Source organism: Aspergillus undulatus (assembly GCF_047715775.1).
Source record: "Aspergillus undulatus strain CBS 261.88 unplaced genomic scaffold BDV17scaffold_30, whole genome shotgun sequence".
Classification (NCBI taxonomy): Eukaryota; Fungi; Ascomycota; class Eurotiomycetes; order Eurotiales; family Aspergillaceae; genus Aspergillus; species Aspergillus undulatus.
In genome coordinates this window covers 170097-194302 of record NW_027396634.1, presented here as the reverse complement: position 1 = coordinate 194302, position 24206 = coordinate 170097, and the positions used below count along the sequence as shown (strand labels likewise).

At 52.2% G+C, this 24206-nt stretch overlaps 8 protein-coding genes across 8 annotated transcripts; 3 read left to right on the top strand and 5 right to left on the bottom strand.

The window, feature by feature from the left end:
* The first annotated feature begins 31 nt into the window (after positions 1 to 31).
* BDV17DRAFT_265451 (uncharacterized protein) lies at positions 32 to 1343 on the top strand. The gene is made up of 5 exons (XM_073758168.1): positions 32 to 110; positions 157 to 276; positions 326 to 386; positions 434 to 570; positions 616 to 1343. Exons 1-5 carry the CDS (start codon positions 56 to 58, stop codon positions 1287 to 1289), a joined length of 1047 nt encoding a protein of 348 aa, XP_073614741.1. The 5' UTR covers positions 32 to 55; the 3' UTR covers positions 1290 to 1343.
* BDV17DRAFT_114781 (putative origin recognition complex subunit 3) lies at positions 1338 to 3965 on the bottom strand. Its single transcript, XM_073753908.1, has 8 exons — positions 3775 to 3965; positions 3510 to 3719; positions 3382 to 3455; positions 3096 to 3330; positions 2901 to 3040; positions 2584 to 2854; positions 2417 to 2538; positions 1338 to 2365 (listed from the first exon to the last, which is right to left on the bottom strand). Exons 1-8 carry the CDS (start codon positions 3835 to 3837, stop codon positions 1387 to 1389), a joined length of 2094 nt encoding a protein of 697 aa, XP_073614740.1. The 5' UTR covers positions 3838 to 3965; the 3' UTR covers positions 1338 to 1386.
* Positions 3760 to 6846, top strand: BDV17DRAFT_114818 (pentatricopeptide repeat protein). The gene has a single exon (XM_073753909.1). The coding sequence runs from the start codon at positions 4094 to 4096 to the stop codon at positions 6677 to 6679; it is 2586 nt and encodes an 861-aa protein (XP_073614739.1). The 5' UTR covers positions 3760 to 4093; the 3' UTR covers positions 6680 to 6846.
* A 1-nt stretch (position 6847) lies between these two features.
* Positions 6848 to 8238, bottom strand: BDV17DRAFT_114771 (Sec63 complex subunit SEC66). The gene is made up of 3 exons (XM_073753907.1): positions 7926 to 8238; positions 7499 to 7803; positions 6848 to 7422 (listed from the first exon to the last, which is right to left on the bottom strand). The coding sequence occupies exons 1-3, from the start codon at positions 8023 to 8025 to the stop codon at positions 6973 to 6975; spliced, it is 855 nt and encodes a 284-aa protein (XP_073614738.1). The 5' UTR covers positions 8026 to 8238; the 3' UTR covers positions 6848 to 6972.
* A 526-nt stretch (positions 8239 to 8764) lies between these two features.
* BDV17DRAFT_282347 (chromatin segregase YTA7) lies at positions 8765 to 13669 on the bottom strand (the record flags this gene model as incomplete). Its single annotated transcript, XM_073760185.1, has 2 exons — positions 8765 to 11625; positions 11674 to 13669. The coding sequence occupies 2 exons, from the start codon at positions 13667 to 13669 to the stop codon at positions 8765 to 8767; spliced, it is 4857 nt and encodes a 1618-aa protein (XP_073614737.1).
* Positions 13670 to 14954: 1285 nt separating this feature from the next.
* BDV17DRAFT_292176 (uncharacterized protein) lies at positions 14955 to 15444 on the top strand (the record flags this gene model as incomplete). Its single annotated transcript, XM_073762318.1, has 3 exons — positions 14955 to 15116; positions 15183 to 15309; positions 15389 to 15444. 3 exons carry the CDS (start codon positions 14955 to 14957, stop codon positions 15442 to 15444), a joined length of 345 nt encoding a protein of 114 aa, XP_073614736.1.
* Positions 15445 to 15726: 282 nt separating this feature from the next.
* Positions 15727 to 18638, bottom strand: BDV17DRAFT_292175 (putative C2H2 finger domain protein; the record flags this gene model as incomplete). The annotated part of the gene is made up of 6 exons (XM_073762317.1): positions 15727 to 16427; positions 16487 to 16665; positions 16716 to 17390; positions 17557 to 17706; positions 17766 to 18505; positions 18633 to 18638. 6 exons carry the CDS (start codon positions 18636 to 18638, stop codon positions 15727 to 15729), a joined length of 2451 nt encoding a protein of 816 aa, XP_073614735.1.
* A 1022-nt stretch (positions 18639 to 19660) lies between these two features.
* BDV17DRAFT_114342 (putative C2H2 finger domain protein) lies at positions 19661 to 23797 on the bottom strand. Its single transcript, XM_073753904.1, has one exon. It carries the CDS (start codon positions 23303 to 23305, stop codon positions 19751 to 19753), a length of 3555 nt encoding a protein of 1184 aa, XP_073614734.1. The 5' UTR covers positions 23306 to 23797; the 3' UTR covers positions 19661 to 19750.
* Between the last annotated feature and the right edge of the window lie 409 nt (positions 23798 to 24206).

Here is a 24206-nt window from a genome sequence, read left to right as displayed (position 1 = left end):
GCTTTCTGCTGCCTCCCCAATGACATCTACTCACGTCAATCACGATAATGAATGGATGACCAGCATGCCTCCTTCTTTTATGAGTGAAAGGCTGCTATGGCTGTGTCTTGGTATGTTCAATACTATATCTTGTTTGAATGGCGGCTGATTCTCTAGGTGTTTCTCTCTTCTTCGCCGCGCGCGGAATCGCGGCCGACCTCCACCGGGTGAACGAATTGACGGAAATCAAAAAGGACGACAACGATGACAAGATAATTAGTGAAGGCACCGAAGATGGTATGTCTGGATAATATCAGGGGCACATCCTAAAATTGACAAATCCTAGCGCTCAAACTAGACACGTTATTGAAACTCTCCAACAGCACAAGCTACGACCTTCGTTCTGCGTATGCATGCCAGTCCTCCTACCGTTGACATATATTGATTTCTATAGTGCGCTGCGCATTATAGCCGAACGATCTGTCAAGAGTGACACTCGAGATTTACTGCTAGAGGATCTAGCAAGTGTAAATCCCGAGCGACGGAATAAAGCGATCTCCGCGACCTTCTTCCTGGTGTCGAATCGAGCTCGTACGTGCCCTTCTACAGCATCTGGGTACAGCGCTAATGACGTAGTTTCTCGAACGTCCGTATGCTCGCACTTAAAAGACGTCCCGACGTATACTGCTTTAGTTGACTGCCTGTGCAATCTGCTCGGAGAACATGTCGAAAAGACCTCGGAAACTATATCTCCGATATTCCCTAGAACGCGACCACTCGGCGAGATCAAGGCTATGAGGACACTGAATATTCTTCTACAAGAGAACATTCTCGCTGCACTAGAGGCAGGCATTGTCAGCCGGTGGCTCGCCAATTATCCATTCCCATGTGCCCTGACAGAACCCTCTCGGCGGCAGGATGTTGTGATACTCATGAAGACATGGTGGTCTGATGATGCGGTAATGAGCGCCATATTCGCTACTTTGTCGTCCCACCCAGAGGGGGCGAAGCAACTTCGAAAACACGGTTTAATGGGCAGCATGTTGGAAGAAAAGGATCATGATGAAATCAGCGACGAGGACAATGACGATGAAGAAGAGAGTGACGTGTGGATGGTAGATGGTGACGATACTGCCGGTACCGCTGGCTCTTCAAGACGAGTCCCTGGACGGCGGCCTCGCCGCAATCCCGAAGAACAAGCTTTGCGGAGACGCAGGAGAGAAGCCATGGTGTTGAGTGACGGAAGGCGCCCACTGAATAATGACGATATTATACAACTCCCAATTTCCGAGTCACTGCAAGACCAGTAGGGCAAGACAGGAAAATGCTGTTGTGGAACGTTAAAAATATGATACCCCTCATGTATATTATGCCTTTACGCTAGATGCATCAATGTATAATGATATGTTACAAACCCAGCCACGCTGACTTCGCAGCGTGGTCCAGCTTCTTCCGACTATGTTTGATTATTCCCAACGCCCTGAGCTCAGACAGAGCTCTGTAGAACAGCGTCATGGTCATCCTCTCATCACAGGCGTCGCCCTGCTCGCTCTCAAAAACTGCATGAAATGCTTGCCACAGGTCATGCATATTCACAAGAGCGCCAGACTCGAGGTAGAGCTGGTAAAGCAGTGACGTTGGCGGCTGCTTGGCTGAGAGTTTGCGTCCCATGTCACGCGATGTAAACATAAGATAGTCGAATGGATTCGACAATGCCCGCTCTATGGAGAATCGGGCACGCGGGGCAAAAACTTCCTTGATGGGGTTCCGCATGTCTAGCAGGAAGGCCTCATGGAGTGGTAGCTCCTGCGGCGGTACCAGGGTCGTCTGGAAGTACGACCCTAGCAGCGCGTGAAAACGGTCAAGGATCCTGGTGTATTTGATACACTCCTCTGGCACGTTTGCTTTCCCAGTGTTGAGTTTGACTCGCTGCTTCACTATGGTTGTTCCGATGACGGAGTTTGAGCTGTCATATTCGCTGCGTAGAGGCTCTGGGTCTTTGTGAGTCTGCGTGAGGGATTCGAAATCCGCTTGAATCTGTTGAAATTCGGGAAGTTTCGTCAGGGATTCAGGCAGCCAAGAAAGCAGCTCCTCAATTTTGATAGAATCCAGACGTCGGAACGCGACGAGGATATCTTCCAATAAGGGAGAATCTTGTAACTCTCCCGACAGTGCGCGAATAGATAGCTCCGACATGCTTGCTTTTTTGCCAACATTGAGGTCCTTCAGCAGCAGGTGTACAAACTTCACTGCTTGGAAGATGTCGTGCATCGATTGCTGACCAGATTTGACCAGCTGAATTGACCGCGAAAGAAGGTGTTCATCATGCTCTAAGAGATCACGCACATGTTGCGTATGCCCGCTTTCTAGTAACATCTCACAGTATCTTTCCCACGTCAACAGCGGGCCCATAGGTAGAGTAGGAAAAACCACTTACTCCCGAAAAGACGGAACATTTCGAATCGCTTCGCAGATTTTGCCACGGTGCAGGCCCTCAGGTATTGTATCCGCGAGAAGGACCGAAATAGCGTTGGCGAAAAAGTGTGACATATATGCGTACTTGCGAGGTCAGTATTTATGAACGACATGCAGGAAAAGACATACCTTTACTGTTCGACAAAAGGCTTCTGGTGTCTGAAAATAGTCACTGGACTTCTCAAATAATACGCCGGTGATATTGCGCCCAAGCCAGAACTTCCCGTCCTCCGCTTGTATCCGCTCGTAAATGTGATCAACGCAATTGCTGGCTCCGTGAAGTTCAAAGTATCTTCCTTTGAGCAATGACACACTCGACCTCGGTAGCCTCCCTTCGAAAAGGTCGACAGAGGTTGAAATCCCAAATAAAAGTGTTATGGGTATTCGGTCAAGCCATGAACTATGCAAATAAGCTTCAAACTACTGCAAGGACTTGTCGGACTCACCTGAGTAGTGAAAGGAGATCTGTAAGAATACCTGGATCGAATGCTTCGCTGTCCCGGAACGCAACAACGAGGTGTCTGGTGTTCTTTTTGGTGACATAGTCGCCAAGCAAGTCAAGGTCATATCCAAGGAGCCTCGGGCCCTGGATGTTTTAGTTTCGAGTAATAACAGTTACCAAAATTATACTGGAGGCTTACCTCGCGGTCCGTCAAGAACTTTTGATAACCTTCATTTCCTTCCGTATTTGTAATAGCAGCACGTATGATATTCTTCAATGTCGTTTTGAGGTTGGGCGCATCGCCGGATTCCAGCACTATCACACCCCCTTCTCCGACGGAGGCTAATTCCTCGTTCAGTCGAGATAGCAATCTTGCCAGGGAGGAGACATTCGACCCGACGGTAATGAGCGCCGCAGGTATACAGCCGCCATGCCTATGCGCCGTTAGATTTTGAGCAGAGTGCTTCATCTTTTGGGTTGCTTACGTCTCTGGCGAGGTTGTCCTGACAAATGATGAGACATTGTCTAGCACTTCAGCATCGACATCATTCAGTACTTCCTAGATTATCATTAATTATGTAGCCGCGGCATTTCCACAAGTACATGCACGCACCTGGATCTTCGCTTCCTGTGCAGACCATAGTTGCTCGTACGTCTGATGCCTTAATCGGACGGATGTATCGCTCTCATCCCCATTCAGCAGTGGGACAAACGGACATGAATCTTCACTCGATATCGTAGGATCTTGAGTAACTTTGCGCTTTTTCGAAGGCCGCTCCCCGTGGGGTTTTGCTGCATCTGCTGGTCTGTAGATATAGACGCCCTTTGGGTGGTTAGCGAAAGCCCGGGCGTCGCGCTAAGGCTTTGCGGCCGTTTACCTGAGTATTTGAGAAGACTTCTGGTAAAGCACCAGAGTCCGCATCCAAGAAATCAGTGACCATGATCCTTCCCTCTGCAATTGTGCCAAAGTCGCGTTGTTGCGGAGACGGAGAGCAGAGTATCACTAATCGACCATCGAGTGCCTGAAATCCGCGGCAGATCTCCGAGCCAAACTAAGCCAGATCGGGACAATCCAAGCTCCGATGGAATTTCTTCCTTGACCAACTCTCCAGCTATTCTCGCCTCCTTCGCTCGAGTCACGATAGTGTTGTCTATACGATAATTCTCCCAGACCGATGGTATAACTGCTCTCACTTCATGCTCCGCCCGGTGATTCGAGGAGCTCGGTGGTATCGACATGTGGCCCGCTCGAGCAACCCGGCGGCCTCGCCTCTTGCCTCCAGACGAACTTTTACTGCGGTAGCGCCGCTAGCGGCGAGATATGGCGGTCCCAATGACAAGATAAGATTTTACGAACAAGATACCCTCAAAAGCGCGAAAAGACAGGAGGTTGATCCCGAGGCTGAAGATAACAAGAAGAGGGATGCTGCGCAGCGTGAGCTTGAGCGGCTAGATCGCGAGCTGGAAGAATTAAAACATGAGGATCCTCTGAGTCCTGATAGCGCTTTTATGCGAAGCCTACCAGAGGATGAGAGGGCCTTTGCGCTGGAAGTGCTCCGCAAACATGAAGGCGAACTAGGCAAGCCTGAGCCCTTCGACCTTGATGACATCTTCGATGAGGAATTGGACGAAAAGCTGAAAGAGGAATTCGAGGGTCTGGCGAAGGAGCAAGAGAATTGGATGGAAGACCGGGATGATGAACCCGCAGAGATCATACGACAACCCTATGAAGTTGCACTCGAGGACTCGGAGCACAGCGCCTATGTTGACCGATTCAATCGTGCTTTGAGGCGATTTGCTGCCGACAAGTCCAGCGAAAAACCGAAGCAGGAGCTTTGGAAGTGGTACCGAGGGTGTAAACAGGTAATTCCCCGGTTCGTCGATGCGATCCCTGAGGAAGGTATGGCGCTGCTATGGTCCTCTCAACTAAGCAGTTCGTCAACGGGAACGCGGGCGGCTCATATCCAAGTTCTTGCTCGCGATACTTTATCTGCGGGCCGACCTCTCTCTACGGAAAATATTCTATCGTACATCAGCTCTCTACATCAACTAGGCAAGACGAAAGGTGCGCTGGACCAGTGGGAGATACATCAGGCTGGTCTTTCTCAGCGAAAAGAAGACCTAGAAGCCTACTGGAGGCTGGGGGTCCACCTGTTTGCCGCTGAAGGTGATCCCCAGCGCGCTCAAGATATTGCCCTGGCTTTTCTGGCAAATGACAATTCTCGACAACCGCGGATTCTTATTCCGGTCATTGCCGCTTGGGCAAAACTGCCCGGGGAGGAGGCGGGTGTCAAAGCATGGGCTGTCTATCTGCAGTTGAAATCGTTGCTTCGAAATGAGATGACCATGGAGGACTATGATCGGATCAGTATTGCGCTTCTCAAAGCTGGAAAGCTAAGCCTTGCCATTGCTGTGTTCAAAGATATGATGGTGACCGGCCAGGATGCGGCGAGCGACTCAACCTCACTCTACCAAAAGGCTCTTGGTTTGGTCGGCAATTTGCAGGCATCAACCGTCTCCGAGCAAGACGTCAACAGAATTTCCCTCTCAACGCTAACAGTTCTGCCCCGTCGATTTCAGAATCGATTTTTCTACGCTAGTTGGATGAAGAAGTTGATTGGGATGGGTGAAGTCGACTCAGCTGCGTTGGTAATTGAGTTGATGTATGAGCGCGGTGTCAAGCCAGATCCGAAGCACCTGAACGGCATTATTGCCGGCTGGCTTCGTCAAGGGAACGCGCCTGCGCGAGAAAAGGCGGAGCGATTAGGCTGGTCTATGATCCAGCAGCGGATAGAGCGGGCTTCCCAGGCTGAAGCAACAACGGTGCCGCCACCATCTCTAGGAACAGCTACTCGAATACCCAGATTCATGCAACGCCCAATGCCTGCAGCGAGCATTGAGACCTTCTCGATCCTACTCCTCCATTACACCCGACGAGGCGACGACGAAGCAACCAACCGCCTAGTTCAGAGCCTTGTCCAGGGCCGCGTCCAACCAAACTCCTACTTCATGAACCACCTCCTCTACGCCGAGCTCCGCAAACAAGACATCAACTCCCTCTGGACAAAATTCAAAGCCATGTCTGCATCCGTCCAGCCCGATCTTGAAACCTACGCCTGCCTCTGGGACTGCGGAAAACTGCAATACGACCGCAGCCGCACCGCATACGTCTCCACCTTCCCGACAGCCCGCGCCCTGTATGCAGGAATGATAACCTGGTTCAACAACCTTTCTACCCGCGGGAAAACAACCGCACAGGAGGACTTCTCTAAAGACCTCTACGACCAAATCATTCGCTGCTTCTGCCTGTCCAAGGACCTTCCCGGGACCCTCGTCGCGCTCTGCTCCCTTCGCTCAACATTCGGCTTTTACCCAGACGAGACAACAGCTCGCCTTATTGTCCTGCAGGTCGCGCGCATGGCGGCCGCCCCCTCAGATACACCGAAGCGGCGTCTCCGCCGCGTCGCGTCGACACCCCGGAGTAAAGAGAACATCGCTCAAGTCCACCGCCTCGTCGAGCTGCTCAGTGATCGCAAATCCGCTACTCTAGCACCAAGGGGTCTGACTATTCACACGATGGACCCGCGCGACAGGCAGGTGCATCAGCTCGAGATTATGACGGATCTGTTGCGCATCGTTATGGGTCGTGCTGGTGGTGCTCAGGGTCAGGGTCTTGACGTGGACGCTATGGAAGAGCAGATTCGCGCTGTTGCGGAGGAGATGGGTGTTCCTGGGATCGATCTGGGTCCAAAGTTGGATGATGAAGGTGCTGGTTTGCTCTAAGGGTTGTCTTTCCGTTAATAAGTACTTGGTTCTCTCGGCATTTTGTGTATATAGACGGAGTTCTTGGCTGCCACTTGGTGTTCTTTTCCTCTTGTATCATATTTTAGTCCCACCTACTCACCAGCCTACCGTGCATTTTAATGAGATTTTCCTCTCTTGAGTTCGTGCGTAAGAGTAGCCAAATCGTGTGTAAACCCGTTCATAGTACATAAGACGAAGTAAGTTTTGATAAAATAAAGAGGAAGTAACAAATGTAACCCTCTAAACCCCAACCAATAATGCAACTAATTACTTCATTTCTTCCCCTTCTTCTTCTTCTTTCCCCCACCAGGACTCTTCTGACTCGCCGTACTCGCCGGACTAGCCGCCACGCCCTGCTCATCCGCCTCAACAAGCACCGCATCTTCATCACTCTCCGTCACAACCGGAGCAGGCGGAGCCGCCGGAGTCGAAGGCCGCGCCGAGTCTGACGTCTCAGCCTTTTTCTCTTCGATTTCTGCGGCCGCAGTAGCAGGCACGGCTGCGGGAGCAGCAGCATCGGGAATAGTACCAGTGGGCTTCTCGGCATCCAACTCCTTCATGAACCCCTCCTGAATTCCGGCGCGGCGCTTCTCCCACCATGCCTTCTCCTCGTCCAGCTTTCGCTGGTGTCTTTCTAGCCGCTCACGCACGATCGCATTGTTGACCATTTCGTTTGCGGATTGGAAGATTGTCTGGCCCCAGTTGGGGACGTAGGCGTTTGCCTGTTTGTAGTCCATTAGTACCATGTACCTTTCACCCCCTGTATCCCGTTAAGAAATAGGGGGAAATGTAACCAACCTCGGTAACAACATCCCTAACCTCATCCTCCATCTCCTTCTCCGCGCGCAGGAACCGCTGCCACAGGTCGTCGCCTACACTGCCCCGCTGGAGAAGCATCGACAAGGCTTGCTTCTGGCTGCGAAGGGCCATGACGCGCCTAATGTCTTCCATTGCGCGGCGGAGGAGCGCGGCCTTGAGGATCGACTCGGGTACCTTCTTCTCCTTCTCCTTTTCTTTCGATGATGGTTCAAAGTGCAGCAGGGAGAAGTAGATGTCTCGTTGGAGGTGTGGCGGGAACCATGGTTCTAGGGAGGTGGCCTTTCCTATAGAAAGAAAGGTTTGTTAGTTAGGGTGTTGTAATGGCAAGGCAGTAAGCCTGGCTATGGCAGTTTGGGTAATTGTTGGTGGGTAGGTAGGGAATTGGTGGACTGGACATTGGACGTACGGGCTTTGCGCTTGCGGTATAAGGAGGAGAAGGTTGCGAGGGAGCCGACTAGGACGCTGAGATAGGCGACTGGTACGAGGAGGGTAACCCAGTCGACCATTGTGCCGGTTGTTTGTGAGTGGGGAGGGATCGAGGAGGTTGAGTTGGTTCGGATATAGGAAATGCGGCGGGCGGTGGTCGCTCGATTTTAGTTGGTCATATCAGGGTGTTTGCTCGCTAGTGCCAGGGATGCAAATGTTGGAGGCGAGAAGAAAAAGGTAAAAAGGAAAAACTTCTATTCCCAGTGCCCTGTGGAGTAAATGGCCGCGTGAAGGTGATGTGAATAAAGTGAATGAATGTCGATGATCCAAAGGCCAGGCTGGTGTCTTGGCCTCGTCACATGCTCCGCCCCTGCAGAGAGCCCTACGGAGTAAGCTTATAGTTCGACCACCGACCACCAACTACTTAACGGACAGAGCACGCACCTTCAGTAGTTTTCGGTTATGAACACAGAGAATACAGCTACTTTGAATATGGGCCAGGCTATTCAGATCTGGACATTTAGATTCGTTTCAATAGTACAGGTAGATTCCATGCGAAGGTGGAAGGCAAAGGAAAGCTCACTCTCGGGTCAGGCTAACGCAACATCGAGAACAGCCCTGCGAGAGGCAAAACGAGGTATGAAAAGAAAATAACAATAGTGATGGTGAGAGAGAACTAAAGAACAAAAATCCTATATCCGCCATTGATCTCATTACAAAACTCCATGCTTGCTGCTGCCAATGTCAAGAGAGAACCAAACGTGCAAAATGTGACTAGTTGGGGTAAGGAAGATAACAGTGGGTGAAGGTAGGGGAAATTTAATAGAGCGCGCCGAGCTGGTCCTTTGTCTTCTGGCTTATCGGCCCAATTTCCTGCACGGCTTGCATGTCTTCGAGGACATCATTGAACGCGTTCTGAATGCCTACCGCCACCTTGCTGCGGTTCCAGTCGCTGCGCGTGTGCCAGAGGAAGTCCATCAGCGCGGTGTTGATCTGCTCGAGCTGCTCGACAGAGCAACCACTCGTCCGCTGCGTCATTTCTTTATGCAGATTGCGGACGTACTCATGATCGATGATCAGTTTCGGTGATTCGTCCTCGTTATTGAGCAGGGACTGTAACACGGTTGGTTGTCTAGAAGCGGCGTCGAAAAGAGGAACAGGGGGTTGCGACTTGGCTTGAGACTGGCTCGGGCCGGTGACGTCAATGCGTGCAGGTTGATATTCGCGTGGCTGAGGAGGAGACGGTTGGCTGCTATCGCCTTGCTGGGTATCAGGAAGATGTTCCTCCTGTGACACACGGTCGGGGTATAAGGTGAGATCTGGGTAATCATGTCGCCCACCGTGCATGACCATTGGGCTCTGGGTGTAGTGCTGCGGGTGAGACGACTGATCGGACGACTTCTTATCTGATGTCGTTTGCGTGGTCGAAGCTTCATTGGTATAGTCTCCCGGCTGGGATCCTGGGGCCATGGGGGTCATAGGCCCCTTCTGGGAGAAGCTCGAAAGACCAGACTCCCGCCTGACCTGCTGCGAAGGGGCCGTCATGGAGTATGCCGGCTTAGGCTGTGCGGAAGGCCCAAAAGAGCTTGCCTGCGTATCCTTCCCAGCGGAATGATCAGAGTTGGTCATGTAAACATCTCCATCCCCGTCAGGGTGTGACCCATGCGAGCCGTTGATTTGATGCGAGTCGTTCAGATCTGAGCCATCACCTCGGTGGTAACCATTAGTGATGAAGCTCACAGTCGACGGTCGGGTAGGCGTCACTGGTCGGCCAGGAATTTGAGGACCAAGATCTGGGAACGACGCGCCGAGTACCACGGGGCCACTTGACGGATCCGATTCTGTGTTCCCGTGGGGAACTCTATGGGCTGCTTCCTCCTCCTCTTGAGCCTTTTTGGCCTTTTCCAGCGCAGCCTTCTCTCGCTCCAGCTCTCGAAGATAAACGTTCTCACACTCAGCCACGAGCGCCGGCTCAGCCTGTTCAATGGTAGCAATATCCACCTCGACATTGGAAAGAAGCTCGTTGGCACGAAGCAGACGTTCCTGGTCATTGAGCTGTCGCGCATCCTTGGCTAGCCGCTTAATGTCCGCCAAAAAGTCCTTTGGCCGCTTGTAGTAGCCGTTGGAAAGTCGCTTCTCAATAGTGACTATCTCCAAATTGTAAAAGAATTTGCCAGACACTGCTTCTCGGAGACCAAGAACCCCATGCTTGTCGCGAGCTTTCTCGAACGGTCGGAACGTCGTCCGCTGCTCGATGGGCAGATCGCTCGAGACAATGTTGGGATCCTCTTCCTCCCACAGATAACGAATCTGAGATTCGTCAATGACGCCGGTCCTGAACCGCTTGTACTTCTTGATCTGGTCCATAATAGGCTGGATACGGATCTTCAACAGATTCAATGTCTGGTAATCTTTCTTCTTTTGGGCCTTGAGCTGTTCCTTTGAAAGCGTCTTCTCCTGCGGGGGTGGGGGCGGCGCAACCTCCAGCTCTTCCAGCTGCCTCTTCTTCCGATTATCAGGATCAGGAAGATGAGAAGGAGAAGCTTTGATGAGGTCAACAACCTTGGCAAAATACTCATGCCGTGCCTCGTGACCTGGCGCTGTGAGCTCAAAGGTGTTTCGCCTCGAGTAGCCAAAGAGATTTTTCACCAGCCCAGTGTCCACATTCTCAGGGCTAGCCTCCATTATCCCGAGCAATAAAACGGGGTCTGTGGCAGGAATTGACCGTAAGAGACCCAGGAATGTGGATATCACAGCCTGGCCAACGGTATCTGACCAGTTCTGAAGGCCAGGGATATAGATAACACTTGGCTTATGCCGTTTTACCTCGGCGAAAAGCTGGATGACGGCCGCTTCAGGAGACCGGGTTGAGTCGCTAAGTAATGTTGGAAGATCGAATGACTGGACGTGAAGACCTTCAAAGTGGTGTAGGAGAGCGCCTGCCAGGTACTGCTGACCCATCCCCAGAGTACCCCGTAGTAATAACCTAGGTCTAAAAACCCGCGAGCGTTCAAACTCCTGCTGCATTTGCTCACGCTGGAAGCCTCTCGTCGACTCTTCCGGCTCTTCAAACTGCGCCTCCTCCAAAGCGGTAAGTCTCTTGCGCTGTGGGAGAATTTCTGACAGGATACTCTTGAGCTCAAACAAAGGCTGACGCAGTAGAGGTTCGACGGACTTGGGTAACTGTGAAGCACCGGTCGTTGACGATCTCTCCGACGAAGGCACCATTTTCTTGGTCGCCAGCATAAAGTCTTTGGGTGTAACCTCTATCGTCTTGGGGTCGATGAGAAGCTTCTTGTCGGACTTGTAGATTTGAGGATATCTGCGCTGCACCGCATTGAGCGCGGCTTCCGTGCAAAGGGCACGTAAATCAGCGCCTCCATAGCCCTTTGTGATCTCTGCAAGCTCATCCTTGATGGCGGGTTGCAGCGGTGGGTCCCAGCCTTTGGTGTGAATGTCTAGGATGGCACGGCGGCCTTCGGTGTTGGGCAGGGGGAAGTAGAATTCTCGGTCGAAGCGACCCGGACGGCGGAGAGCAGGGTCAATAGAGTCCGGACGATTTGTAGCGCCAATGACAATGACTTGACCACGACCATCCATGCCGTCCATCAATGCCAAAAGGGTGGAGACGATCGACGCGTGTATCTGCTCCTGCTTGCTTGACCGGACAGGGGCCAATCCTTGAACAAGTTAGTAGTCAAACTTACGCTGAATGAGAATAGGCTTACCATCGATTTCGTCAAAGAAGATTATACTTGGCTGAGTCTTGCGAGCTTCTTCGAAAAGAAGACGAAGTTGTCTTTCAGCTTCTCCGACCCATTTACTAAGTGCATCGGCTCCTTTTCTCATGTAGAAAGTGACCTTGCGGCCTTCCGAGCTGACACTGTTGGCCAAAGCTCTGGCCAGCAGGGTTTTACCAGTACCAGGAGGTCCATGGAAGAGAACACCACGGGGTGGAACGATGTGAAAGCGCTGAAAGATCTCTGGGTACAGAAGTGGGAGAGATACCATCTCCTTCAACTGGTCAATATGGCCTTGTAAGCCTCCAACGCTGTCGAAGTTGACCTTCATGTCAACGCCAAGTGGATCTGCATCGGCTAGGGCTTGCTTATCCTTGACGCGGCCAAGGTTAGCTGGTGTCCCAGAGTGGCCTTGGACTGCGTCGGCACCGTGTGTTTGAGTGGTGACTCCAGGAAGTGGTAATGATCCGCCAGCTGGCCCTGATATTGATCCTTTGGGGTGCTGCATTCCTTCGTCATCGCTACTGTCGCTATCAACTCCTCCAGTGGCAGCATGTGCCCCAGGCGGACCCAAGATTGCGGACGGCCCGCCGCCCCCAAAGGGTCCATATGTTGGGAATAGTGTACGCTGCCAGATACTAGCAGCACCACCGCGGCCGCCTCGCCGCGAGGGGGATTCGTTGACTTCATTCTCAGCCTCCTCTATCGGGAGGACTAGATCGGGGCGTATTATTCGGTAATCAACGTCCTTCCGGCTGCGTCGAGGTTTTTCATATACAATTTCTTGCTGTACTCGACGACGCGGACGGCTTCCTCTAAGATCATGAAGCTCCTCGGCCAACTCCTCTGCAATATCAGCAGCCTCAGATTCTCCACGTGACCGCGAAACCCTTTTGCGAAGGCCTGGGCGCCGGCCGGTCGAGCTCTCGTAATCTTCGTCGCGGGCTTGGCTAGCTTTGCGCGGGGAACCCTGAGACTTCCCAGACTGCGACAACTCATCTTCGTCATGAGATTCCTCCTCCTCTGGCTCAAAATCACTCTCCTCGTCATTTTTTCGTTGCGATGACTTGGGCTTCTTGCGACTCGAGCGCCGAAGTCTGGTCTCTTCTCCATCGTCTGGCTGTGTAGCATCTTCCTGAGTGTCTTCCTGGCTGCGGTTCGGCCTAGTTCTCCGCCTCGTAATTGGGCCCTCATCATCGTCATCGTCCTCCTCTTCCCTCGCTTCCCCATTTTCAGACTCCGGCACGAAGCCAGAATCTTCAGCAGCTGCACCCTGTCCACCGTCATCTTGGAACGAGTTCGGGGCGCTTTCTGAGATCTCCAGTTGCGACGCCTTGATTTCGGTCACAGTTTCTTCGATGACGTCCGGGTCCTCCATTTCCGCGTCAGCCTCTTCAATATCAGCCTCGGGAGCGCGTTTAGACCCGCGAGACGAACGGCGGCCCCGCTCCGCTTCAGGGCTACGGGTACCTCTTTCTACTGTCTGAGCATGACGACCCGAGTTCGTCAATGCATAAATATCTTCAGACGCGTCGCGAGTACGTCGCGTTGTTCGCCGAGTGTAGTTGTCCGCCTGCTTCTTAAGACCCGTACCCACTTTCAGCTTCACCACCTTTTTGGGCGATGAAACCACGTCGTCTTCCTCGTCGTCGATGCTTTCCGAATCGCCTTCGTCGTAGACAGGTCTATTGGTGGCGGCTCTCCGCGCAACAGTTCCCCGAGCAGTTCGTGGCGCGTTTTCATCTTCTTCGTCAGCAGAGCCCTCAAATGAGAAGTCGTCAAGTTCACTGAGATCGTCGTCATCGGAGACTATGTCGTCGTCAGAGTCGCGGCGGGCCTTTTTCTTTGATGGCCGGGAAGATTTCTTCGACTTTGACTTGGAAGCTGAGCGTCGGCTGGAACGAACGGGGTGGTCGCTATAATCGTCATCATCTGAGTCGGATTTGTTGGCGATTTCCTCGAGTGAACGTTTCGTGCGAGTCATTGTTAAAGCAAAAGGTCTGTGGTGAAGATATTTGTCAGCGAGGGAGACAGTTATGCACTGAAGGTATGGAAGGATGCGAGCAGAACAAGGAAGGTGCGAGCCGTAGAGCAAGAGTAGTGATAAGAGTCCGAGAAGCGCAAGATCGCTGCTGGCTCAATTCATAGACTCACCGGATGAGTTCTCAATCACACCTCAATCGTCTTTCACACGCAGTGACTCAGCGACGCTATTGTCATAAATATGGGGTCACTAGCGAAAAGTCGAGTTCCGATGATGCTGATGTGAAAGGCAATCGAATGTAGAAGTCAGGTCGTCGGCGGCTGGGTACAGAACAATGCGCGACGACGAGCAAGAGAAGCCAACAATAAACGAGCGAGGGGTGAACTGAACAAAGTGAGAAAAAACGCGTCTAGGCAGTGCTTGAAGGTCGATGGGTAGCCTGACAAGCACCAGAGCTGGGTATCACTCTGGGTCGATGGGGGTCAGTTCAGCGCAACGAAAATCAAAACTCAGTGAGGACCAAACAATGCACACACCTATGCAACAAAGAGATCAGTGCCGACACAACACGCGACAGCATGTCCTTGAAAGTCGCTGGGATTCAAGTCGACTTTCCGAGGCGTTGAGCGCGATGGCTTTTTCGGTCTTTCTCAGTGAAGCACGATCTCTCACACTGCGAGACTGGACTCTTGTCCTCCTTCGGGCGGCTGCCGAGCCACAGGATCAGCCACAGGTAGCACCACATTGGGCCTAGCGTGGGCGGCAAGCGCGAGTCCTGCCTGAGCGCTGAGGCAGAGGCGGTCGCGCCCCCACCTTTTCGGGTCCTCACCTCCAGTCGAAAAGCAATCAAGCTGGACCGAGATCACCGAAAAACCAGCACATCAGAGCCCACTGTAAACATCACAACGCCATCGGTTCCAGCGTCGTAGAATATGCAAAATAACCTGAAATGATTCATTTTGGCGATTTCGAGCATTGAAATGGCCGTATCCCGGCCTGCTCAGGCGTCCCCGGGTCTGGCAAAAAGCGAGCAAAGAGTGAAGAAAAGACAACAAACGTAGACAACTTTCTTGCTCCGCTGCTGCATGAGCTTATCGCCTTTTGACTTCCTCCCCGCTTGTTCGCCCTCGCCTAATCCGCTTCTTGATTTGACCCTGAGCCGCCCTCTTGATATCATGTGACTGCTGACTCATTCAGACATCACTCGCCCGACAGCTGCTGTATACAACAACGCTACCATGTCAATTTCATAATTACCTTAGAATCGCAAGAAATGAAATTAGACATGCGTCCCCGTCTCAGACTTCCCCTATCCATCCCCCAGGCCCTCACCCGCAGAACCCTCACAACCTCAAACCCCCGCCTAAACACCGGCATGCCGCCACACCCACCACCACAACAACCAGACCGCGGTAGCGGCCAACAACCAAACGCCTACAAAGAAGGAGTAAGTCTTGCCTACATCTCCCCTTCTCCAATACCATTTCCTCAGAATTTTTGTTGATGAAGGCAGATGTCTCGCTACAAAGCCTGGGCAAGCCCCTACGCAAAAGTTTTCCTGGGCGCTGTCTTCACCTACCAGGTTATTTACTGGACTTGGGTGAAGCTTGAGATGGAGGAGGTTAAGGTGGGGAAGGGGCGTTAGTATTTACCTTGTTCTTTTTTCTAGTGGGCTTTATTTGGGAGAACGTGGTTGAAAGGCTAACTGGGTCTGCGTAGAACAACTTGCGGCGTTGGAGAGGGAGGTTAGGGAGGTTACGGGGGGGAAGAAGTAGATTTCTTTTGCTTTTGATTGGATGTGTGTATGATATGTGTATGTGCGTGGGTCTATCCTTTTTTTATTATTTATTCTATATGTACCCTGTTGACTGTGGTGTCATGATTTTGTAGTGTTTGAATTGCTTTGTTCGTCATATATATATTCTGTAACCCTTCAGATATTTCCCCTCCACAACTTGCTAATTATGACTATCTCGCTAAGTGGTATCAATTATCAAGCACCTTTGAATTACATTATATATATATATTTGCCATCCATAACATGTCCCCCATTAATTTTAATGCCAACGCTGATGCCTTGCTAGGTGTTTCAAATTCAAGGCAGGAGCGTGAGTTCGCGGCCTCAATCTCGTCTCCATCTTTTCCATCGCAGTCGCAGTCTTGATGAACGGAGACGGTCTAGGGGCCAGAGGCGCACTCCCAGACGCGGCTTCAATCACAGAGCGTAGCTTCCTTTTCCGGCTCTTCGGCTGCTCAGAGTGGATTTGAGAAGGCCCCGTATGTGTGTGTAGATACTGTGAATGTGGTTGTGGTCGTGCTTCGAGACGTGAGCCCTGATTAACCGACATGGCGCTCAGACTCTCGCTCTCGCCGTTTTTGAGAATCGTATGCCGACGATCCAGGTAGCTGCCGTCTGCCAATTCAGACCCAGATTCGGCGCCGTAATTATTATTACCGGGCTTGCCCTCATGATCCTGCCAGTTTACCTCGCCCACTATACTCATGCCTTGTATATTCTCCAGCTCTCGACCTTTCATCCCGAACCCCTCCGGAAAATACCAGTCTTCAACACGTTCGCCCGTCTTGAAATGGTCCCGATCAATGTGATCAAAACGCTGATTCCAAGCCGTGAGACGATTTCCCCTCAGATGAACAATACCCTGGCAAAACCCGCACCAGAATTGTGGTTCGCCCTTCCAGCCTAATTGATCCTTGCAGATTGATATTTGGATTTCCTTGTTGTCAGAGATCTTGTGCGCTTTTTGAGGTGGCGCGTGTAGGCGTCTTGTTTGTTAAATGTGCGTGCGCATATCGCACTTTGATCGGGACCCCGACTTCTGGTGGTAGATGTGGGAATAGGAAGTGTACAATGCCATCCCTGGACACCAAAATGTTGAGACTGCTCATGGTGCTTCCAGTCCGCCTTGCTGCCGAATGTCTTGTAGCACTTGGAGAAGGTGCATCCGTATGGCCGTTCGTGCCGCTTCTGGTGCTTTCTATAGAATAAACTTGTTAGCATTGTGCAACTTCTTTGAGACAAACTTACTTCATCTCACAGCGTAGACGCGTCTGTTTCGAGCAGAACTCACATTGTATCCAGTCTGAGCCAGTGCTGGTACCGGCATTGGCATTCTCATAGGGCGTGCTATTTCTATTCCCGTTTCCATTTCCATTTCCGGGACTCTCCGCCAGAAGCCCCGAGGCCGTACTAAGAATCTTCTGCAGGATTTCTCGGTTGCGATCTGAGAGTTCGCCTTCTTCGTCGGCCGGATCATCCTCCCCAAAATGGCCGCGCCTTCGCTGGTGGTTGTTGATCATCTTCGTCATGGCGTTGATCACGCTATGAGCTGCTTCAGAAATCATGTCATCCATCTTATCGTGTCTCTGGTTGACAAATTGCGAAGGACACACTTTCTGCTCTAGTGCTGGCTCTAAATTGAGCGTTGAGAGTTCGGATAGCTCCATTGGTTGTGGTGGAGTGGGCCCTAAATCATGGTCTTCATCGAGTCTCTTGATATTTTCAGGCATTAATATGTTTGAAGGTTGGAAAGAGGTGTGAATCGGGGCGAATTGGTCTCGAAACTCGTGGTCGGCGTCCGGTATAACCGTATCGGGTTCGAAGATTTGCTGGGCCTGCGACGATGTCATGTCAGGCATATTGTCTGTGGCAACTGAAGTGATACCATGCGCCTTGACGCAGTTCTGATACCACTCGTGCGACCTAAGCATGTCAGTTTCGACAGTCTCCATAGCAGTCATCAGGATCAGCTTGCCTCCGCAGCAGCTCCTCAATGTCGTCATCACTATGCATGCGAGCAAGATGCTGCCGGAAATTGTCTAGACGAGGCCACTTCTTGGTGCTCCGCGGGCAATTGAGCCCAAAGCACATATATAGAATCTTTGGCCCGCGCTCTGGCTCCTTCTTGTGGACGCATTTTTTATGTCGTGCGAGGTCGTTGATGGTACCGAAGCCTTCCTTGCGCGTACAATTCGGCTCGTCGCATTTGAATAGCTTCCTGTGTCGAGCTTCGTGTTTCCTGAGAGAATAAGTTTCAGATTTCTATCAGCGAGGACTGACCCGAAGTCTAGGACATACCGTTTATCTGACGGGCACTTGCCAACCCACGAACAGCCCGGGTAATCGCACTTGATGACATCGTGACAGATTAGAGACGGTGCCGGAGACTCTGTCCGCTCCGCGAGATCCAATACCTCCCCCTGGTGCGCTGAACCGAGATCAATGCGTGCCGGTTTCTCATCTTGTTCGCAATCTTGCTGCGCAAACGGACTGCAGGCGGAATCCACAGCATACGAGGTAGCAATAGAGCGCGTCGTGCAGCTACGGCTGCTATAACCCGAGTCAGAAGAGTGCAAGCCATTGTACTGGCTCGTCGTCTCGCCTGTCTCAGAAGACGTGTATGTGCTAGGATGCCCATCGGAGCACCGCCGGTCAAGCACGCCCATACCCATGCCCATGCCCATTTGGGGGACTCGGCCTAGGGGTCGCATGGAGAACGTCACGTTGGCAGGCACGCCGGTGACTTGCAGTGGATTCCATGAGTCCTGGTTGCTCATGAACCGCGCCGAGGAGTAGTGGGCATACTCGAGCTGTGGGGTTGGCGATGTTGACTGCTTGGGTGGCGGCCATTGATTGAGAAACGAGGTGTGGCTGTGAGATACAACATTCGGATCAGGTCCGATTTGAAAGCCCAGGAATGAAGCTGGATCGCTGGGTGTCAGGTCGGGATGGTGGCCGTGGGGTGAAAGCTCGGCTTGGGGCGCCGAACTGATACCCTGCAGGACATCGCTGGTATGATCCCAGGCGTTGTTGAGCCCCTGGCGAAATCAGCATGGATATTCAAATCTATTATATCCCTCGTATTATTGACAAAGGAATATTTGATTGACGCCATTTCAAGAAGATAAGGCAATCCCGGGACTTGGAGGCTGGGCGGGTACCTACACTCATAGTGGCAGCCGGTGCGACCACCAGAACGTCCAAATATCTCCCAATCTATGCAGGGTCCTGTGTTATCGACAACAAGGCACATGCAAAGAAAGCGACAAGACCAAGAAAGCAGGCAAAAGGTCGGTGAGAGCCGGATGAAGGGTAGTCATATAGGACGATGGACACAGATGGGCTGTTCTGGAAGTCGGGTCTTACACCATGAAATGAGAGTGACAGGTGATCGGCCTCTTAATTGTCGCTAACCCAAGAAGACTATCCGGGCGGGTCGAGCTTGAGTAATCGGACAATCGTCGCAGCCCGGAAAAAGAAAGATGGAGAGTCGGGGACTGGGAAGTGAAAAAGCAAAAAAAGCAAAGGAGAGAGAGAAGGTAGACAGAAGAAGGGCATTATTGAAGGGGAGAGATTTTGCATTGTTGGGGTCCAGGACCCCACGCGAGAAGACATGACAGGAGAGATGTGTATAGCGGACGAGAACAGGCCGGAGCAGGGTTGCTGCATGAAGGCTGCAGAGGGTGAGGCATCCGCGGGTAAGCAAAATTCTCATTCGCCAGTGCCGAAGATATCATTCTGTCTGTCTGCACTGTTGGAGATGCGTGGCTGTGCCTGTAAGGAGTCTTAACAGAGTAGTCTGGACTTTGTAAGGTTAGTGACAGCCAGCTTAGTTGTCGATCGCAGTCAAGTCTACTACTGACATCTCAAGCGCCAAGGCAAGTATAGTGTGATCATCAATTCAGATAGATAACATCAGCCCAATTCTACACCCAATTTCCCAATTGTCAATGCCAATATACAAAAACAGTATAGGAATGTCGTGCATGCCATCCGGCCAAACAATAGGTTCTCGCAAGGGGTATATATAGACGCCGATCGATCGCGTCGCACAACAATGGCTGAAGGAACAATGACGACTCCAATCGTATGGTTCGCAACATGGCAAATGCAAAATCAAGGAAATGATCGAGATGAGACGCCAATCCTCTTCCCAATCGAGTAAAAATATACCGTTGCCGATCGAACGTTACCCAAACTGCACCCCACGATCTGTCAAACCTGCCGCTAGGGTATCACAAACACAAACTATGTCGGAAATCAAAGCCCGTTGAGACGGCGACTCACTGACCTTGGCCTTGGTATCCCCCTGCATTGTACTGCATCCCCGATGCCATTGGTCCGTGGTAGGTATTATAGTGGCCATCCCCAGGGGCGGACACGTACACCGCGCTATGTGGATCGTACTGCATCTCCGTGGGGGACATGGAGATGTTGCCATATTCCGGCAGCAACCTCAGGTCTTGATTGGAGATCTGCAGTCGCGGCCCGGCGTTGAACGGCGGAGGGTAGGTGACCGAGTTCTGGTGCTGATGCATGGCCATGAGCCGTGATTGATCCTCGACCAGCTCATTCGGTCCAGACAGCCCTCCGTTATGTGTCGCATACGGCGAGACGCCGTCGAAATTATTCAACTGGTTGGTTGTCGTATCCATGGGCATTGATGTAGCTGGTATATATGACGCATTGGCATTGAACGGCATCGCTAGTGACTCAGACACGGGAGCCGTATGACCATTCGTGTACTGAGTCTGCGCGAAGTTGACGGACGAGCCAAAGCCCTCACCCACCCCAGTGTTCAATCTTGGTGCAAAATCGCTGGCTTCTGGAGTGATCGACAGCTGTTCGGAACGGGTATCTGGGTTGCCAGTCGATGTGCCGTTGTTAAGGGAGAAATTTCTTTCGTCCACCAGACCCAAAATCGGGATCGCCAGTTGCTCCATATGTTTGGCCAGATGCACGGTGAGTTTCTTCCAGTTGGTACAGACATTGCCACAGAACCGACAGGGCTCTTCTCTGGGGCTTTTCGTCGTTTCGTACCGGCAGCTCTCCACAAGATCCCAGAGCTTATTGATCTCGTGCTCACGATTGAGTTCTTCTTGCCTTTCAGGGGTAATCGGGCCATTTGCCTTCCCTGATGGTGACTTATTCTTCGACTTCTTGACTTTGGGTTCTGGCAACTTGTGTTCCCGAACAAGGTGCTGCACGAAATTGTCCTTTCGGTAGCACTTGTGGCGACAGTCAGTGAACGAGCATTCCCACCATTCGAGCTGTCGATGCCGCTCGCTCTCGTGTCGGACCCAGTCAGCCTTTCGCTTGAAGGACTTGGGATCGGAACAGTCCGGAAACGTGCAAGTAAATGGTTGCACATCTTCGTAGATGTGCTTGGTCCAATCCGATGGCTTCTGAAATTTCTTCACACTGAAGCAAACCATACATTCAAACTCGGCCGGTAACAAAGTGACCTGTTGCGGCGGAAGCGGGACGCCTGGAGGAAATTGGGCTGCGGCAATGGTGGTCTCTCCCAAAGCATCAGGACCTTCTTCCGCCTCGCCTCGACCAGGTATCTGGAACTGGGTATGTGAATCTGCATCCTGGGCAGATGCACGCGGTGGTAGAAGTCTGGCTTTGCCGCCTAGGGCGAAGCAGGCTTTACCGGCCTTGCATTTACCCCGGCTAATATCCTTTGCGTGATTCTGTTTGATCTCGATCAACCTTTTGTATCGCCGAACCTGCTCGTGTGCAAACCGGTCGATCAAACCCGGCTCGAGACGTGGGTTGAGCTGAAGAATCTGCGTCCTGAACCCTTCCAGTGTCGGGACCGGTAAGTTAGGCGGGATTGGGAAATCCATGACAAGGCCTTTCTCATCGTTGTCATCATCGTCCTCGTCCTCGGCAGCATCGTGGTCTTGTTTCGTCTGTTGAGCTGATTCGTCTTCCGTAGGCTCAGAGTAGTTGATGTTGGGGACTGGCGGTCCTCCATGACTTGTCATGAGCTCAAACAGACCCGGTGCGCTACTAGGCACCTCACTTCGACTCCGCCCTCGAACCTTGATAGAGTTCCAAGGTTTGCTCGTTGAGCTTGGAGAAACGACATTCAAAGAATCTTTGCCGCCAATAGCAGCTACCTGCCTTGTAGTCGCCATAACTGCACCCCCGATGCTATAGTTAGAAGACTTGTTGGAGAAACCGAGACTGAGCTTCCGACGCGGAAAGCTGTCCTTTCTCGTAGGCGCAGGTCTAATTTCCGCATCCTGAACTTCGCCTTCAGGAACAGGCCCAAAGGTAGAGAGATCGGTCCTTTGGCGTTGGCGCTTCAAAAGATTGCTTGTCTTTTGTGGGAAGTATTTAAGAAGGCTGGGTCGCCTCTCGTGCTTCTTCTCCTTCCCGTCGCAACTGAGGTTCATCTGCTGGAAAGATCTGATACTGTGGGCGTCGAGATCGCGCGTGCCCCAAGTCGCCACACGGGACAACGTGTCGTTTTCTCGAGCACGTCTCTGAAACTCGACCATTGCTTGCGTAGAACTGGCCGGTTGGATCTGTGTTGTTCGCGGGACGGCATCGACCTCAGCATCGCGCCATGGATGAGATCCTAGAAACTCATGAGACTGCTGCCCATCTAACTCTGTGTTCCGAGGCTCTTGAGGTGTAATCTCTGAACCCTCTTGGACGAATCTCGTCTCATTCACACTAACGGGGTCTGAAGACACCGTCCCGTCATCGCTATACTCACTTGTCTCCTGGAGCAAAAGGCCTGGCCCGGGAACCGCCGGCTGACTTGGTGACTTGAGACTGAAATAATCCTGTTGGTGAAGTGAAGGATCACCGGTGCTCTTCGCCCGGCGCCTATTGACATGATGGCCGGGACGTCCTCTCGGTGGATATTCATCATCAGCTTCGCTATGAGCCTCACTGACGGCCTCGGACCATGTCCATATGTCGGCGTTTCGTTCGGCCAGCTTTCGCTGGGATTCCATTTCATTTGGACTGGGGGCATATTCATCGCCCCGTGCATCAGGCGCCAGGCCAGAGTGGCCTGTAAGCCCATTCCGAACCCATGCCCCATCGGCTGACCTCGATACCGAGTGTCGGTCTGTCTCCATCGTCAAATCTTCTTCCGAGGCATTGGACATTCCTCCGGGGGACAGATGTACGGAGGACTGGCTCGGGCGACGGTTCGTTGAAAAGCTATCTCTGACGGGTGAATCACCCCGAGAGTAGCTTTCCACCTTAACGATCGGACTTATTGCTGGGAGCGATTCAGGAGCTTGACGAGGGTTCAAAGTGTCAGGTGTCGTGATTAAGCGAGGTATGGGAGGATGATGTGACCGCGAAGCTTGGTGGCCTCTGGCACTCGCCGTATCCGAAGATGGGCTTGGGTTGTTGGTCAAATTAGGTGTGAGAAGCTGGGAGGGATTCATGGTCGCTTGAGGTGATGACGGATGGGAAGCATACTGCTGCGGCGCCGATGTCTGTATGTTCTGAGCCGGCGCAGGGCTGGTCGGCCAGGCATTCGGCATCATTAAATCAGCGGGCGACGTATGGCCGCTTATATCACTCGTCCAGTCGTCGGCGGGGCTGAGGAATTCAGAGTACGAGGTACCATACCCCTCATTATTTGCTGGTGTCGAGACATGGTTGGCAGGGTGTTCTGGCGGGGATGTGGAGCTATTCCAAGCGCTGGTTCGGTCTTCAACGGGCGTCAGATGGATTCCGGACTGCTGAAACTCTTCTTCTTCGGGGTCAAGTGCCGTGGAAAGGTATAAGTTGGAAAGTTGGGGTTCATAGTTTCTATCGGTGGAGTCGCCCTGAACGAACTGAGGTGAAACTGCCGACATCTTCTGCACTCAGTCAAAGCAGGACTTCGCAATGACAGCCAGATGGATAAAGGCAGAAGTTGGTTTACTTCTTTCGCGCGTATGTTCGATCAAGTACTTGTCGCTAGTACCCAGTGAAAAGGGTCACGAGGGACATCCCTAGAACATAGTCGATGTGGTCAGGGAGGACATTAAAAGCAGATGGGGCAACGGCTCGGGACAACTGTGTATATAAGGACAAGCCGCCAACGTTGCCCGATGTCCAGCGCCGGTCTAGGTCATTCAGCGCTGATCCCCGAATTCTCGAATGATTGATGAAACCAGAATGCTTCTGACCCAATAGGCAATATGACGTCGAGGTCGAGGGCGGAGCGCGCAACAAGCAGGCCTAAGCAAGGCAGGAGTAGGATAATAATAGAGGGAGAGGCTACTGTAGGTGAGGCAAGGCGCACCGATAGGAAGCGGGCCGAGTTGGTGGCATGAAGTAGGGAGGGTGGATAAGAATGATGACAGGAGGTGGGAGGAGGAGGCTCTGAGGGAGAAAAGAGAGTGACGAGCAGGGCTGACAGCGAAATGACACTGACAGGGAGGGGAGACGAAGGACAGAGGTGGGGGACAGAAAGGAGGATGTGCCTTGGGAGGTGGTCGCTGCAGGATTGATCGATCACGACACTGCAGGACTGTCGGCGCCAAACCAGAGGCTGAGAATTATTGACAGCAGCAACGCAGACCCTCTATCGATCAGAGTCACTTTTCCCTTCAGATGTTGACACAAATAATCGCCATACTCTGGGCTCTGGAGTCTGGTTCCTGTTCTTGACTTTATCTCCACCGTCTCCACACGTTAACACGGAGAGAATATCCCGGATTCAGGCACAAGCCAGAGCACCACTCACCCTCTGTCTAGAGAAGCCACTGTCTA